This window comes from Protopterus annectens, chromosome 4.part1, assembly GCF_019279795.1.
Source record: "Protopterus annectens isolate FY-2018-M chromosome 4.part1, PAN1.0, whole genome shotgun sequence".
In the NCBI taxonomy this organism is placed as follows: Eukaryota; Metazoa; Chordata; order Ceratodontiformes; family Protopteridae; genus Protopterus; species Protopterus annectens.
In genome coordinates this window covers 822,416,234-822,434,473 of record NC_056734.1, presented here as the reverse complement: position 1 = coordinate 822,434,473, position 18,240 = coordinate 822,416,234, and the positions used below count along the sequence as shown (strand labels likewise).

The 18,240-nt window shown below is 43.5% G+C and overlaps 1 protein-coding gene across 9 annotated transcripts in view; it reads left to right on the top strand.

Annotated features, from left to right (window-relative positions):
* GIGYF2 (GRB10 interacting GYF protein 2) overlaps positions 1-18,240 on the top strand; it is a 2,932,407-nt gene that overhangs the window by 1,906,387 nt on the left and 1,007,780 nt on the right. For all 9 annotated transcript variants that reach the window (XM_044070588.1, XM_044070589.1, XM_044070593.1 and 6 more), the window contains one exon: positions 1,529-1,629. In XM_044070588.1, the coding sequence (XP_043926523.1) occupies positions 1,529-1,629 (101 nt within the window). The remainder of the gene's footprint in view (positions 1-1,528; positions 1,630-18,240) is intronic.

The following is an 18,240-nucleotide window of genomic DNA, read 5'->3' as shown; positions in this document are numbered from 1 at the left end:
TGTATTCTCTTCTTATCTTTTAATCTGGTTTCATTTTTATGGGGGATAAAGAGACTATATAGGCACTGTTTGGGCGCAAGGTAGTAAAATGAGTCCTGGACAGGGTACCATCCCTTGGCAGGATGAGAATGCATCATCCCACCCCACCCATGAGGATAGTTTGTAGGTCAGCAGTTCACACACACCACATCTTTGGGATGTGAGAGGAAATTGGCATATGTGCTAAAAGGGAAATATGCAGACTCTGCAGAGAAGGCTTCCCAGTTGAGAACTGAATAGTGGAAATGAGTACTGTGAGGTAGTAATGCAGCTGCTGAGCCACTGGGGCCTCCCCAGCATTACTTCTGCAGCAGTTGAGAGGATGTTCGTAACACCTGCCATTTGAAAACTGGTCGTCTTCTCTTCATATGCTACCCAATTTTCTTTACTCCTTTGGAACTAGCCTGAGCCCCCACTTAACACTAAATTTTTGAGTAGCTACTTTCCTTGTAACTTTATAGTCTTATTTAACACGTTTTGTTCTGCTTGTGTCTTTGAATGTGTACTCTGATCTTTCCCTGTACATATCATCAACACTCATGATTTTTTGCCTGCATATTGCAGTGATACTGTATAGAGCAAATAGTGTGCGTGAGTGGCAGTTGTGTTTCACATTTGGTAGGGCCGCTGCACAGAGAAGGTCAAATCAGGGACTGCAGAGTAGTAGGACACCATACGTAGTACATTACTGCACACCATACCTCACACTGTACAGATTTTTGGTCCATTTTTCATAAAATTGTGATTTTCTGGTAAATTACTGGCAAGTCATCAAAGACAGAAGTCAGAAAATAATGGCAGACATTTGAATTTGACTTCATACCCTTCACAAAATTTATGTTAATGTAAAACCTGTTGTTTTATCAACCTTCTAAGTTTGTAACAGCAGTATTTAAAATTTTTCCTGTTTTTGGGCCTTTGTCCCCCATTATTTATGGCTTTGTCCAGATTTTTTGCTCTGAGAGGTTGAGTGCCTGGTTTCCATTATGGAACGTATGTCAGAATCAGTTTATCATAGAGCTGCCAGCAAGCTTCATTATTAAGTCCTGTGTTTGATTCAGTTACACACTGTACATATGGAGAACCATCAGTCACTTAACCAGACAATGCTTTATTACCCTGAAAGTATAATTAGTGTGGTTAACAGTTAAATAAAAGTGAGTGTATTTTAGTATATGTATTGTATTTCCTTATTCCTTAAGGATATATATTAGGCAATTTGCCAAACCTGCACATTGTGTTCCCAACTTGTATGTTAAGAGGTTGAGGAAATCAGCCTGCTTTTAAATGGTACCAAGTTTGTAGTCTCCTATTACTTATACTGTCATTCTTAGTCTAACTGATATCAAGTTCTGCCATGTATCACAGAAAGTACCTAATTAGCAGCTCACCTGCCAGATGTGGCAAATGATCCCATGGGGTTAAAAGCCATTTGTGGGTATGCACATTTTATTCTTGGTGAACTGAAGTTAAAATTTTTATTTTGTAGATCTTCGGAACAGGCTGTTATCTCCCCTGTAACAAGATCAATGTCTGTGCCTGATACTGGTTCAGTATGGGAGGTGCCAACCACATTGTCACAACCTGCAGGTAAGAAGCCACACTTTTTCATATTTTAAAGTTTGTCGAGTATAATATATTGTCTAGTGTTTGTTTTGGTCTGTTTGCAAGGTCCAGTACTTAGTGACTTAATTTAAATCCACGTTTCTGCCTGCTGAAGCTTTATGATCAAAATCAAAATCATCATGAAACTGTTATCACTAGCTGATTTAACTCTTAACTTATCTTTGCAGCAGTTTGATACCTTAGTTGGTTATATTAACAGACGTGTGTCTGGAGTGTTTCTCCCCAGCCTTCCACTGAAAATGGACTCCTTCTCAGTCAGACTTTCCCGATAAACAAGTGGTAGACCACTTTGGGGGAAGAACTTCCACATTTTATTCTCATGACAGAAACTTAACTTTTTCTGTAAAATATATTTTAAGTTAATAAGTGGTGTCATGTAAATTAATTAATGTGCAGCAAGTTATACTGAGCTGCACATTAGCTTGTAATCCCTGCACTTCACTACTTTATAATGTTTGCTTAAAAGTGCCTTCATACTTTCACTCAAAAAAGTGTGTCCTAGTATTGAGTCAGTGCTGAAACTGCATTCCAGGTGTATTCTTTTCAGAGTGAATGATTTTCTGAAGGTTGACACCTTCATCTAGTGGTTTTCCTCTGCATGCCCTCGTCTGCACCTACTCTTCACTATAACTTTATTCTCTTTTAACGCCCATAAATTCATTTTCTACACACTCTTCATTTATATTAGAACAAGTACATGCCCTTCAGCTACTACTAAAGCTTTGGTTTATGGGATCTTCCTCTATTGATGCTCTCCGTCTAAGGCAGTTAGAAAACCTATATACTCTCCATTATTCCTGAAAGGTGGTTGTTGAGCAACTTCACATGAATTTAATGTAATTCTTGGGATTAGCTTGTTAAGGACTCTGTTGCAAGCTGTTTGTCCAATGTTTTCTTCGGAGTTTAAGGCAACTTTTTAAACTGTTGTTTCTGTTATGGGCTTCACTTAATATTGAAGTCTGCTTTCTTGGCAGTCTTTAAAACCTCTCTGGATGACTGGACAGGTGATTGCAGATTTTCACCTGAGATGTGTGGGAAAATGTTCTTTTGATCATTGGTGCAGTCACCTTGGCTGTAAGGGCTATACTCTGCTAACTAAATAACATCTGTCAAGCTTCTGAAGCTTTTAAGGTCAGCTTGTATGAGCTTAAACTGTTATCAGCTCAGGCAGAGGTAAAGAAAATCAATGGTTTGGGTGTCAAGCCCTTCAGAGCTTTCCTGCCACCAAAAGCCTCTCCTGTTGCAAGTCATCATGGATGCATAGTCAGCTAATAGTGTCCATTGCTGGACAGACCACTTTGGGGGAAGACCTTCCACATTTTATTCTCATGACAGAAACAACTATTTCTGTAAAATATATTTTAAGTTAAGAAGTGTCATGTGACTTTCACTTTTTACTGTGAAAAGTGACACTTTTGTTGAAAAAAGTTATTAAAGTTAAGTTTGATTTCCCTAACTAAACTTATGTTACCTTATTTTTGGTGTCTGGGGTAAATGTGTAAAGTGCCTTGTAGTGTTAGTTTTGTTGTGGGGAAAAAGCAACTTTTTTAAATTTTTAACTGTTACTTGGCTACTTCTTCCAGACAAAAAAAAGAAAATTTACAGACAGAATTTGCCCCTTAAGCAGACTCCAAATCTACCACAGCCACAAAAAGGTGACTCCCCTATAGCCATTTCTGGTCCCTCAGACCATTCATCATTTTTGTTGGGCTTTAGCTGTTGGAGTGACCTTGGCAGGCAAGGGAGAACTATTATTGTTGTTATCTGATGGAGCAGGGAATACCCTTATTCTTAGCTGGACTCTGATGCCTGCCACTAGAGAGGATTTGGCGGTCAGAAATCATTCTGCTTCTATAGAAATTCTTGCCAAAAAAAAGCAAAAAGTTAGACATATTCTATCCCACGTCTCTATTCCTTTAGGCATGAGTGAACTATTGAGCTTGACTTCGTATTTAGTTCGGGCTCTTAACCTTTCCATTTCTGGTGTTACTAGTAAGAGAAAAGAAAATCCTTCACTGTGTGGATATTTTCAGGTTATTGAACAGGAAAAAGATTGTGAGGAAGCAACTTCTGCTTTCTGTCCTTCGATGTCCGATTCTGACGCAGAGGAGTGCGTTTCTTCTGATAGTCGATTAAAGGATGTTCTTATTCTTAAATCATATCCAGAGTTAATGAGTTGTTTCATTGGGAATGTAATAAATCCATGGTCTCTTAGAAGAAATATGGTTTATCAAAGCTGGAATTTCATAAACCAGCGCAGTTCCTCCTGATCTTTCCAGCATTGGAAGATGTTTTATTGCAGCCTGCAGTTCTTACAGGCATCCTGTTGCTACTAATAAAGTAGATAGATTGTATAAAGTTGCTCAATTTTGTATTTTTTTCTAACCCCAGATCTTGACCCATCAGTGATTTTCCTTTTAAACCCTGCTGCCGCTAAACATCTGGTAAATGCTAACCTCTCCCTCTTCAGATAAGGATGGAGAAAAAAACATTTGAAATATGTTGGGGGAGTATATTCTGCTGTGCTTGTTTTTAGAATTCTTAATTGTCAAGTGCACATGTTAAAGTTTATGCATGATTCATGTAAGAATATGAGAATAATTATGGCATCTTTTTCCATTCTGTTAAAAAAGTAATCTTTGTGTAATATAATTGCTTCTGTCTCTCGGTGGCTAAACACTCTCTTTAAAGTGTTCTTATGATTCAGCTGATATATCTTCCACAGCTGCTGTTGCTAGAACTGTTATGCGAAGGAGTGCTTGGTCTCATACAGGAAAACCTACCTGAGGAAGTAAAAGCTGAAATTTTTAATTCTTCTATGGTTATTTTTGGACCATATGCTGTGAACATCCTAAACAAGTGTTGTGAGAGAAGGAAGCTAGTTTGAGTTTTTCTCAAATCTTCTACCTTCCTTCTCCAAATGTGTCAAGGGTTTAACATATACCTCTGCAGAATTTTATAAAAAGGAAAATAAGCAGACTTAAAAATGGTAAGGGATCACCAAAAAGAAATCAGGATCTCCTTAGAAATAAGGACACACAAGTCTGCTTGACTGTCTACAAAGTGGTGTGCCCCCCCCCCCACACACACACACACTTACACTTTCCCACCCTGGAAATCAATTAAGCCTTCCCCAAAATCTGCTTCTCCATTTCTGTCACTTTGGAAGTTGCTAGTCTCAGACAAATGGATTTTGAGAGTGATTCTTCAGGGATATAGATGACAGTGGGGACTCTCTCCTTCCTTTTCAAGGGATTCCTCCTAATTCAACAGACCGGATTTCTTTTTTTTCTCCTTTGTCACTAAGCATCTGCTGAATTGGGAGTAATAGAAGCTGACCATCCCTCTCGAATAGTGGAAGGCTTTAATTCAAGAATTTTTTTGGTACCATAAAAAAGAAACTTAATGAGTGCCAGTTTTAGACCTTTCTAAACCAGTTTGTGAAAGCTACAAAGTTCAAAATGTTACCGCTTTCACAACCTGTCACTTTTCTCATTCCCTCTAAGTTTCTTAGTGATCCTAGATGTAAAGGGTTCTTATCACATTCCTAAAGCACCAGATTTGAGATGTTAAGTTTATCTGTGTCTGGATCTCATGTTGAGATGTTCATCATATTATTTCAGTGCTTAGTTTTGGGACTTCCTGCCATGCAGAAACCTACAGCTGGCCCAGATAATAAGTGTCTTTCACTGTCCTCAGCCATCTGTTGTAGGGACGTTAAGGGTATAAGAGGTATGCCAGACAGAGCCATCTTCATTTCTGTCATGTAGTCCGATGCACAAGTCTACATAAAACGGTATCAGCAGTCCATTGGTCAGCATGAATGATCAGAGCATTTCAGATAAGTACCCCATTGAGCATCTTCCTTAGTTGTATAACTTGTAGTTTGTTAATGTTTAAAATTGTTGATTACATTGGGGGGTCGGCTCCATACACAAATTTCCATTTGTTTTGCCTTTTTTTGCTTAGAGTCTCCATACGATTTTCCTGACTGTCCATTTTGTGCTAATTTCAATAGTAAAATCATTAGGCAAAGGGTAAAATCCCTCCAGTATCACTTAGATTCAGATAGGGCTGGGCCTTCACGCAGTACTGACTGCTGGTTCTCAAGCTGTCATCCCTGAGAAGAGAATGAATAAGCTCAAAATGGAGAAGATCATCCAGGAGGCAGAAGACAGTTCTGTGTATGGCAGACTTTAGATTGCTGACACAGGTGAAGTGGCTTGGCAGCTCCTTGTTTGATGCTTTAAGCCCAAGTCCCTTGGTGTGACCCCTCCGGAGCTGCCATGACTCATGCTTACTCCATACATGCTAACACCAGGCCAGTGCTGGTTGAGTTTAAAGCCACTAAGTAGGCTATGGATTTTGACACCAGGGTACCAATGACTGAGGGTGAGGGCAGTATCCTCTTGGTGATAGTAAGTGAGGAACTACTTGGGAGCAGACTGAGGTCAAGGCTACCCACCTGTGACCTGAGGCGTTACCTTCCCCCGAGTCCTCTGCTTCCAAGATTTATTGGATGGGAGAAAGGAAATTCACCCCGGGGATCACGTCAATCGCCCTGCTAGACAGGGGTCCAGGGAAGTAAATAGTGTGGGAAGAAATAACCAGGGAATTGTTATGGCTAGGCTTGTATAGGCCCTAGGGCCGATAGCCTAGTACCAACCTATGAACCTATAAGATAAAAATGCAGGTAGGTTTGTCCCATCCAGTGTTGTCTGTGTCCCCTGCTTCATCCACCCAGGTCTCTCTACATAGGACTTGGTCAAGGTGGCACCAGGACCTAATGGATTTTATGAAGTCCAGGCAACTCACCCTGCAAAAGGAATCTGTGCTAGCACCCTCCCCTGGAAAAAGAATGAACATTTGCACCCCAACCAAGGAGGAAGCCTTGCTTCCTCCTACACTTAATGGGAAGAGATGACTCAAGACAGGTTGATCCTGCAGATCATAAAGAAGGGTTATTCTCTCCATTTTTGGAAAACTCCACCCTTTCTGTGCATTACTCACTCCAAAACAGCAAGGAAAGATGATTACTCCTCTTTTACAGGACCTGTTATTTTAAGGATCCATCCAAAGCATGCCTCCAGGAGAGGCAGTAACAGTGTACTGTTCATGACTGTTCTTAATCCCCAGAAAAGAAAGTGTCTGAAAACCCATCCTGGCTCTGTCGAGATTAAACAAGGTGATCCGATGTTGTCCACTTTCATCTGATTCAACTGATGGGACTCTGATCTGACTCGGATTCAGCCTCGGCACTTTTTTCTTCCACCCTCTTAATACCTCAGATCTTGTTTGTTACTTGATCGAATGGTCATGTTTTTTCAGGGCTCTGATCTTTATTCTTTTTGGCATGACTATAAGTTAAGTTTAATTTTTTGATATTAGACTTGGGTCTAATCCATTTTAGCCCTGCTTTTAGTCTTGTTTGTAAACAAAAAAAATGTATACTATAAGCATATACATACATATAATTTTTGGATTTATAGATATTTAGTCACACCTGTAATAGGTCTTCTGTTAAGGTTTCTTATTCTGCTTGTTATTGTCGTTAAGGTTTTTGTCCTTTGGGGGCCCCTTTCACACACTCGCTCACACACGCACACACACACACACACACACACACACACACACACACACACACACACACACACACATTGTGTGCAGTGGTGATTCTTCTTTTTAAAAGAAGAGAGCACAGTTGTTCATCCCCGCATAATAGGGAATGAATGGCTCTGGACAAGTTTGGAAAATGGGACTTTGCTTCAGTGACCTTTTCACTTAGAGCGCTGAGCAGCTAGGCTCATATCATAAGTTTGCAGTAAAGAGCTTACCGATTGTCTCTCAGGTAACTTGCTGGTGGATATCCAAAAGAAAGTGGAATCCAAGCTGTCTACCCTTATGTCACTTTCCAGTGTTTCTATGTGACTGATCTCAGTGCAGCTGATGGAACATCAAGAGCAGCAAGCACAGGCATAGCAATTCATTGCCATGCCTGGATGTGGTTGTGTGATTTTGCGGAAGGCTTTAAGATGTCCTTTATTAATCTCCCTTTGATGTTTCTACTTTTTTGGGCCCAAGGTTGAAGGCACACTAACCAGAAGTGAATAGAATGTTAAGACTGTCTGGCTTGGGAATCCGCTTCTCTACTCCTCAAGACCCTTTTCCAGGTATTCAGAGAGGAATAAGGAGACACGGTTTAGAAAATCTCAGGGATTTAACCAGAGTACTTCTTCAGACAAGCCCTCCCGAAGCACATTAGGGGGGATAACTTTAACAGATGTCATCCTAGAGGCAGGGGCAGTCCACAAAACCAAGGATTTCATGAACCCTTTTTGGAGAAATCCTTTCTGTACTCTTGAAGGTTTGCTTTGCTGCAACTTTCTTGGGGGGGGGGTTGGAGCACTTATTCCAGCACCCACAAATCTGGCAGGTCATCTCTGCAGATTCTTGGATGCTGTGGATAATCACCAGAGGATACACTGTTCCCTCTCTCTACCCTCCACAGTCAAGTAAACAGATTTCCGAGTGCCACCCCGTTAGTTGGAATCCACTACACCAGACGTCAAAAAACTGCTAGAGTAAAGAGCCATCCAGCTGGTCCCACCAGACCAACAAGAATCTGGTGTCTACTCCAGATATTTTAGTGCCAAAGAAAACTGGAGACTTTAGGTCTATGTTGGACCTCAGTCACTTAAACCTATTTGTGAAGCAGTCAAATTTCTGGATGGTCTAGGTTCAGTCCACTTACCTTTTCCTCAGGAAGGATAATTGGATGTGCTCACTAGATCTCTAGGATGCTTATCAAGTGAAAATGCACAAGCAATCAAGGAGATTTCTTCATTTAAGGCTGGGAGCCAGTTATTTCAGGGCTCTGCCCTTTGGGCACACCATGGTTCGCTGGGTATTCAATTGCATGGCAGTAGTCACAGCCTATCTTAGGCTGCAAGGGTTCCAGGTGTTCCAATATTTGGATGATTGTGCTCCTAACTGCTCTGTCCAATGATCTACTTATTCAAAGGAGGGACACTTTACTCCAGTTACTTCACAATCTAGGGATTATTGTAAATTTCTCCAAGGGTCAGTTGACTCCCAAACAGTCCAGAAAATCACTTTATTCCATCTCAGTACCTTGAATCAGAAGGTTTTTCTACATCCCACCAAATTTTGAATCTTCAGTAAATAGCCAGCCAAGTCTTATGACACTCTTCACTACCAGCGCATCTAATTCTAAAGCTTTTAAATCTCATGGCTTCTACGATCAGTCTGGTACTCCTCTCCCATTTCTATATTAGAGTCATTCAGTGAATGTTGTCAGTCCAGTGGTCACAGCTACATCACCCACTGAGTACCCAATCTAGCTTATTCCCAATATGCATGACTTGTGTGAACTGTGGTGGATATCCTCTTCCCTTTTTTGCAAAGGGCGTCCCTTTTGTCCTCTGTCTCCAGTAGCGGGGGTCACCCCAAATGCTTCCCCTTGGGGGAGAGCATTATGAAAAGAAGACTGTTGAATGTACCGGGACACTGTTTAGAGGCCAACCTACACATCAGTGTTCTAGAGATGAGAGCAGTCCTTTTAATTTTGGAGACATTTCAAGACTGTGTTCCAGAAGGTATGATTTCAGTTCATACAGACAGTATGTCAGAAGTCTGGTAGGTAAATGGGGGATCAGATCTTATCCTCTATATTGGAAAGCATTGAGAGTGTGGCAGTGGTCAGTGTTTGTAGCAGTGCATATCCCGGAGACTTCCATTGTGCTAGCAGACAGGCTAAGCAGTAACATTCTTTTGTCCCACTAGTGGTCCCTCAGTCAGTGGCAAATTCAATTTTCTGCCAATGAGTCCTACCTTGCTGCAACCTGTTTCCTTCTGTGAACAGTGTGGAGTTACTTTGCACCAGTCCCTCCACATGGTCGTGCACCGACGGACTGTCTAGTCCACACTTGGCCCTCTGGGCTTCTTTACACCTTTCCATCTTTTCCCTTAACCACAAAAATTCATTCAGAAAGACAGGAGGTGCAAGATGAAAGTGATCCTCCTTGCCCCCTTATTGGCCCTTACAGATTTGGTTCCCATTTCTATCGCTTCATCTACTAAGTCTTCCCTGGATATTCTCTCACAGACCAAATGTTTTATCCCATCCTTTCAGGTATTCTATCCTGGGCTTGGACACACTGAACCTAACCACTTGGATGTCCTTCATGGATGCATCTGCAGTCATAACAAATGGGTTGTCCTGTCGTCAGGCAGCCCTTCGGTCGGCCGGATTCCAAAGTCTGGGTCCGGCTTCGGCTGATGTCGCACTTCACCCGTCGTCATCTCTGCTGGTCTTAGGGTATAAAGGCATCAGCCGACGCCATTTTCCTCAGTCTTTCTTGCCGCGTGGCGCCCGAAGCAGAAGCTGTTCGCAAGTGCCGGTCGGTCAGATCCAGAGATTACTACTACCGAATACTACTTCGAAGACTTCTAAAAAGCTAAGTACCTCGTTGGGGACTCTTTCTTGCCTCAGCCGATGTCAGAAAAAGTCAATAACTGTTTAACTTGTGGGAAACAAATACCTCATAAAGATTTCCACTCTTACCGTTTGCCTTGCTTAGGCCCAGACCACGACGTAGCAGCCTGTTCGGCCTGTGCTTCCTTCAACCGATGAACGCTTAGGCGTCGGTCGGAGTTTGCTGAACAGTTTTTCGGCTCAGATTTTGCGTACATTATGCCGTCGGATCCTCCGACTACCCAAATTGTTAAAAAACACAAAGAAAAAGACCGACACTCGCGGTTTCGGCCGAAACCACGGTTAAGCATGCCGCGAGTGTCTCGGTTTCGTCCGAAACCGAGAAAACTGGTCAGTCTTCAGCCGAATCCATGACTACTACTGAGGCTCCTGCTACCTTACCTGAATCAGCCTCAGAAATTTTGCCTACAACTGTGGTTCCTAGTGATTTATCAGACACCATCCCTTTGGATGTCTCTACCCCAGCACGTGGTGCTGCTAGGCCTCCTGCAACCATGTCTATTAAGGCCTTTGCCAGGGCTAAAGCAGCCAAATCTGCTAAATCAGTGCCTGTTAAACCCCCCTCACACAGGCCCACTTCTAGTTCACAAATGCTTACTCTGGCAGAAGATTTAATATCCTTAATTAGGGGATCCCAATCTCACCCAGACAGGGCCTCTCAGCCCCCAGAAAAGAGACCTAGAGCAGAGCCCCCCGAGCCTGTGTCCTCTGATGATTCTGCGGATGACTCAGACATTACAGACCAGCCAGAGGCTCCTTTTTCCAATTATGAAGATTCCGATGCTGAAGAATCCATTCCAGCTGCCTCTCCACCAGAGGAATTCTCCTTTGGGGAAACCTTACATGCCATGAGAGAACAATTCCAATGGCAGGGACAAGATTTCTCAGATTCAAGAAAAAGGCTTAGGACTTTTCTGCACTTACCACAACATAGGCCCTTAGCTATACCTCCTGTTCTGCCTGTTGTGGACGATGCATTTAATGATGTCTGCACCGCTCCTGATTCTTTACCTCCAGCCCCTGCCAAACCAGATAGATTTTATAGGGTGCCAGACACTCATCACCACCTATACAAGGCCCCACTTGCAGACCCCGAAACTATATCCCAGGGGCCTAAGGCAGTAGCCTCGACCACAGCAAAAAACCCTATTCCCTCTGAAAGGGAATCCAGGTCCTTAGAGAGATGGGGGAAAAAAGTCTACACCTCTGCTACTCTCTCAGCTAGAGCTTTAAACTATCAGTTTCACATGATCCAATACCAAGAGTTTATGCTTGATCAGTTAATTAAAAAGCTGTCCTCTGATGAATCTTTAGATAAGAAATATGTATTAGAAATGGTGAATAACATCCAACAGGTTAGTAACCATTCCTTAAAATGTGGCTATGATGCACTGGAGGCTTCATTTAGATCAGCCATGACTGGCACAGTGATAAGAAGGCATGCATGGTTGAAAGAACAGGTCTTACCGGATCATGTTAAAGCAAAGCTATTAGATGCTCCTATGGATAAGGCCAGTCTATTTGGGGAACCTGCCCAGCAGGTAATGAAGAAAATGGAAGAAAAGGCAAAATCTGTACAAACAGTTAAAGATTTCTTACAGGTTCAGCCCCCAAGGTTTAGCAGGAACTGGCCTGCCAAAAATTGGTCCTTTCCTGACTCCACAAGATCCCAAAGGGGCAGGAATAGATGCTCTAGGGGCAGAAATCAATCCAGAGGAGGTGCCTACAGAGGACGACAGTGGCAAGGCAATAACCGAGGCACAGACACAACCACTGCCACTGCAACAGGACAATCACAGTGACTTGGCTCTGACTCCGCCTACCAGGGAGCAAATAGCAGCACCATTAGGCGGAAAGTTAGCCTTATTCTCGAAAAATTGGCACTATATCACAAAAGACAAGTGGATTTTGCAAACCATAGACCAAGGCTACCGGTTCCACTTCCACACCTTACCAGTAAAAGAGGAATGCCAAACCTGCCTCCAAATCAAAAATAGAAGCTCTGCAGCAGATAGCGGAATTAACAAAGATGAGAGCTGTGGAAAGAGTACCAATAACAGAACAGGGCAAAGGATTCTACTCCAGACTCTTCCTAGTGCCAAGAAAAGAGAAAAACTGGAGACCTATTCTCGACCTGTCCATCTTAAACACATATATCATTGTCCCAAAATTCAAAATGCTGACCCTACAGCAACTTCTTCCCATGCTGGGCAAGGAGTGTTGGCTGGTAACTCTAGATCTCAAGGAGGCATACCTGCACGTCCCCATTCGACCAAATTGCAGAAGATACCTCAGATTTCTTGCAGGATCAGAGCATTATCAATTCTCAGCATTGCCCTTTGGCTTATCTACTGCGCCCAGAGTATTCACAAAATGCCTGGCATCAGTAATCGCTCACTGCAGAGTACAGGGAATCCAAATTTATCCATACCTGGACGACTGCCTGTTACAAGCGGACAACAAAAGCAAGCTGACAACAGATTTACAAAGGGTCATTTACTTGCTACAAGCCCTGGGATAAACAGTCAATTTACAAAAGTCAAGGCTGATACCATCCCAAACAAGAACTTTCTTGGGCGCGGAATTGGACACAGTAAAACAAATGGCATTCCTAACTGCAGAAAAACAAAAAGAGCTCCCTCTTTACTTCTTGGCATTAACAAAGCAGAACAAACTAGCAGCAAGAAAAGTTCTGCAGGACTTGGGCTTCATGGCATCATGCATAATCTTGGTCCCACATGCCAGACTGCATATGAGAAAGTTACAGTGGTACCTAAAGAATTTATGGTCTCAACACAGGCACAGCTTAGAAACAGAAATACCACTAATCCCATGCCTAAAACAGGAGTTCCTATGGTGGGCTCAAGCATGCCAGTCAAACCCAGGCTTACCCTTCCACAACTTTCGAGCAAGCCAAACCATCACAACGGATGCCTCAGACCTAGGATGGGGGGCGCACATGCTGGACAAATGCGTACAAGGACTGTGGACTCAGGACCAGCTGCACCTGCACATAAACCAAAAGAAATGCTGGCAGTAAAACTGGCAATCCAAAAATTCAGACCATTCCTCAAAGAAGGCCATTTGATGATAAGGACAGACAACACCACAGTCATGTGGTACATCAACAAACAGGGAGGCACTCATTCATACCCCTATGCAGAATGACTTTGGACCTTTGGAATCTGGCTCTCAGCTACAACATCCAGTTACAGGCAATATTTGTACCGGAAAAGAGAACACCCTAGCAGACATTTTAAGCAGAACCACCTCGGATGCTCACGAATGGATGCTACACCCGGACATCTTCAAGGCCATCACAAAGAAATGGGGAATGCCACAAATAGATCTATTCGCTTCCCACTCAATCACCAGCTCAAAAATTCTGCACAAGGACATTCCACCCACTTGCATGGAAGGTGGACTCTCTATCCTTCAGCTGGAAAGGCCTGACAGCATATGCATTTCCACCTCTTCCCTTGATGCACAAGGTACTACTGAAAATGAAAGAGGAACGTCCAAGGATAATTCTGATAGCTCGAACTGGCCAAGACAACACTGGTACCCATTGCTGAGGAGCATGTCTCGGGAGAAAATGTGGTCAATACCCTGATGCCTCTGATGTTAACTCAGAACAACTACAACATCATACATCCAAACCTAAAAACCTTGCAACTGACTGCCTGGAACATCACATAGCAGCAACTAACCCAGACCTTTCCCAAAGGGTTAAAGACATTATCCTTGAAGCCCGCAGACCTTCAACAAGAAGGAACTATGCAGGAAAATGGAAAAGGTTCGTCATTTGGAGTACTGAAAGAGGAAAAGATGTGTCGAACATAGATATTGCTAACATTCTGGAGTACTTGGCAGAGCTTCTACATACAGGCCTGTCCTATTCCTCCATCAAGATACATGCATCAGCTATTTCAGCAGAATACAGCTTGGATCCTCCTGTCTTTTCACATCCTCTACTCAGGCAGTTCCTCAGAGGGATCAAAAATGTAAAACCTCCTAGAAAACCACCATTACCAGCATGGGACTTGAACTTTGTACTAGAAAAGTTGACACTCCCTCCGTTTGAACCAGCAGCAACAGCAGATCTACAACACCTGTCATGGAAAACTGCTTTCCTACTGGCTATTACTTCAGCAAGGAGGGATGTTCTTCATCTCACATTGCTGCAGTCCTTACACTTGGGTAGTCCGCTGTCCTCGGTCGGCCCGAATATCAAAGTAATAGGCTGACGTCGGTCAAGGCGCTTAAGACTGACATCAGGACGTCAGGGTACAAATGCGCATGACCGCCGTCATATCCTTAGTCTTTTTTGCTGCATGGTCCGATGCAGAAGCAGCGTTGCAAGTGCCGTTCGGCGTTCTGAAATTTTTCGAATTCGGAGTTTCAGACCGAGTCAAAGTTGGCTAAGTACCCGTTAGAATATTTTAGTTTTTTCTTGCCTCAGTGGTTTACCGGATGTCAGAAAAAGTGAATAACTGTATTTCTTGTGGGAAGCAGATACCGCATAGAGATTATCATACTTTGTGTATTCCTTGTTTGGGGCCTGAGCACGACGTTGTTGGGTGTCGCTTTTGTACTAGCTTCAATAAGCGCACTATTGCGAAGGTTAGATTGTGCCAGGTTGGTCTTCGGAAGCGGTGCAATTATAATATGCCGCCGGATGCTCCGCCCGCTTCTTCAAGAAGCGCAAAGACAAAGCAGCTAAACCCAGGCAAGAAGAGTCGTCCGTGCGGACGCCGGTTCTTTAGAGGCGCCAGTGGAACCGTGGTTCCGCGGAGGCTTCTCTGGAGTCCCAGGGGGAGACTTTGATATTGCAGGATGTGGCCTCTCAGGAGGTAGGTCAGGCTGAAGGGGCTTCTCAGGTTACTCTACTCCCCTCCTTCCTAGGGTGGTTAGGCCCTCTCCTTCTGTTTCCAAGGCTTCTCCCAGAGGCAGGCCAGGTTTAGCTTCTGTTGGTGTCACTCCTAGTTCAACAGGATCTGTGCCCAAGAAGCACATGCTTAAAATGGCAGAAGATTTAATTACTTTGATTAGAGGTTCTTTGCCCCTGCTGATAAGAGGCCTAGGGTGGAACCAGAGTTGGGGAGTTTTGAGCAGGCTTCGATGTTTCAGAGTCTTGGCTGAAGACTTGCAGGAGTACTCTCCTTATTCTGATTCTGATGCAGATGATTCCACTCCTTCTGCTTCTCCTCCAGAGGATTTTTCTTTTTCAGAGACTCTTCATTCCATGAGGGAACATTTTAAGTGGGAAGGTCAGGACTTCTCTGATTCCAGGAAAAGGCTTAGGGAATTTTTGCTTTTACCCCATCATAGGCCTTTGGCTATACCACCTGTTCTGGATGTTGTGGAAGATGTGTTTGCAGAGGCTTCACTTAATCCTGATTCTTTGCCTCCTGCTCCTGTTAAACCGGATAGGTATTACAGGGTGCCTGAGGCTCATAAATATCTTGGGCGGACCCAGAAACTGTTAGTCAGGGACCTAAGGGTGTCAAGGCCTCTGTTGTAAAAAATCCGGTTCCTCCAGATAAAGAGGCCAGAGCTTTGGATAGATGGGGAAAGAAAGTCTATACTTCTTCCACCTTAGCTATGAGGGCTTTGAATTGCCAGTTTCACATGTTGAAATATCAAAACTATCTTCTTTCTCAATTGAAGTCTAAGGTAGATGCTCTGGCGGAAGGCATTGAGTGTAAAGAATTACAAGATTTGGTGCATGTCTCGGAACAGGTGGGTAAGCATTCTTTGCAATGTGGGTTTGATGCTGTACAGGCCTCGTCTAGGGTGGCTGCCACTGGTTCAGTTCTTCGCAGGCACGCCTGGCTGAGGGATCAGAATTTATCTGACCATGTTAAGACAAAGATTTTGGATGCTCCTTTACAGTCTGATGTGTTGTTTGGTTCACCTGTGGAGTCAGTCTTGAAGAAAGTGGAAGACAAGGCTAAGTCTATGCAGGCTGTTAAGGATTTTTTGCAAGTTCAGCCTCCGAAGTTTAGTAGGAATTGGCCTGCTAAGGGGTGGACGTATCCTTCTTATGATTCTCAGTCTAGGGGTATATCTAGACGTGGTAGGGGCAGAGCTCAGGGTTCCTTTAGACCTAGAACGGGGAGTTCACCTGCACAGTCTTCGGGTGAGGGTAGGGGCCAGTCCTTTCGTAAACAGGCCCAATGACCTACCTTTTCAGCTGCCAGATCCTTTTTGCCTGGCAGCACCTTTGGGAGGGAGGTTGGCACTCTTCAAGGAAAATTGGAGTTTGATTACTCAAGACAGATGGGTATTGGATATCATACACCAAGGTTACAAGTTTTTTTTCCATACCTTACCTCCTTTCAAAGGCATGCCAGACGTTCCTCCTCAGCAAAGACTAGAGGCTCACAAACAAATTTCTCTGCTACTTCAAATAGGGGCCATACAACCGGTCCCTCTACCAGAAGTGGGCCTAGGATTTTATTCTCGCCTGTTCCTAGTACCAAAGAAGGGGAACACGTGGAGACCAATTTTGGATTTATCTATCCTCAACACATATCTGGACATTCCCAAGTTCAAAATGTTGACGTTACAACAACTTTTGCCTCTGCTGGGCAAAGATCACTGGATGGTGACTCTGGATCTCAAGGAGGCTTACCTTCATGTTCCTATCAGGCTCAGTTGCAGGAAGTATCTGCGTTTTGGCTGGGACTTCTCATTATCAGTTCTCTGCATTGCCCTTTGGCTTATCTACTGCGCCCAGAGTGTTCACGAAAGTTCTGGCTCCAGTGATAGCTTTCTTCAGGCTAAAAGGAATACAGATCTATCCTTATTTGGACGATTGCCTGATTCTGGCCCAAGAAAAGGACGAACTTCTTCATCATTTACAGTTTGTGATAGCAGTGCTAAGATGCCTGGGGTATTCTGTGAACGAAATAAAGTCCAGTCTAGTACCCTCTCAGGACATGTGCTTTCTGGGTGTGAGACTGAATACAGCATCCCAGATGGCCTTTTTGACCCCGGACAAACAAAATAATCTTTCTCTTTACTTCCATCAATTGTCTCATCATTCCAGGCTGACTGCAAGGACAGTCCTTCAAGCCTTGGGGTTCATGGCATCTTGTATTCTGGTGCTTCCCAATGCCAAACTGCATATGAGGAAGCTACAATGGTATCTCAAAAATGTATGGACACAGCACTGCCAAGATATGGACACTGTCATTCAGATAATACCTTGCATTCAAAAGGAGTTTTTGTGGTGGGCTCAGGAATGTCACCTAAACAAGGGACTCTCTGTGACCCGACCAGAGGCGAGTCAGATTCTAACGACAGATGCCTCAGACAAAGCTTGGGGAGCTCATCTAAATGGAAAGTGGGTACAAGACACGTGGCCTGCCAGACTTCAACTTCTGCATATCAACCTGAAGGAGATGTTAGCAGTCCAATTTGCATTAATAGCTTTCAAGGATTTACTTCTTCCAGGGCAGGTGTTGGTTCTAACAGACAACACAACTGTCATGTGGTACATCAACAAGCAAGGGGAACGATTCTTATCCTCTATGCAGACAAGCAATGATTTTGTGGGAGACTGCTCTCAGTTTACAGCTGAATCTTCAGGCAAGGTTTCTGCCGGGAGCACAGAACTCCTTAGCAGATGTGTTGAGCAGACAAATTATGGATCCCCACGAGTGGAAATTGGATCCTCATGTATTTCAGAAATTGACAGTGTTATGGGGAGCTCCAGACATAGATCTGTTCGCTTCTCCACTAAACTACCAGCTGCCAAAGTTTTGCACAAAAAGGTTTCATCCCACAGCTTGGAAAGTGGATGCTCTTTCATTCAATTGGAGCAATCTTCATGTATATGCCTTTCCACCTCTGCCTCTCCTCCCAAAGGTACTCCTGAAGGTCAGACAGGACAAGCCAAAGATGATTTTAATAGCTCCAGATTGGCCTCGACAGCACTGGTACCCATTACTGAGAAGTCTGGTATGGGAGCCTCCATGGCCTTTGCCTTCGATTCCACACCTGCTGTCTCAGGAGAACAGTCATTTACTCAATGTCAAACTTCACTCTCTTCA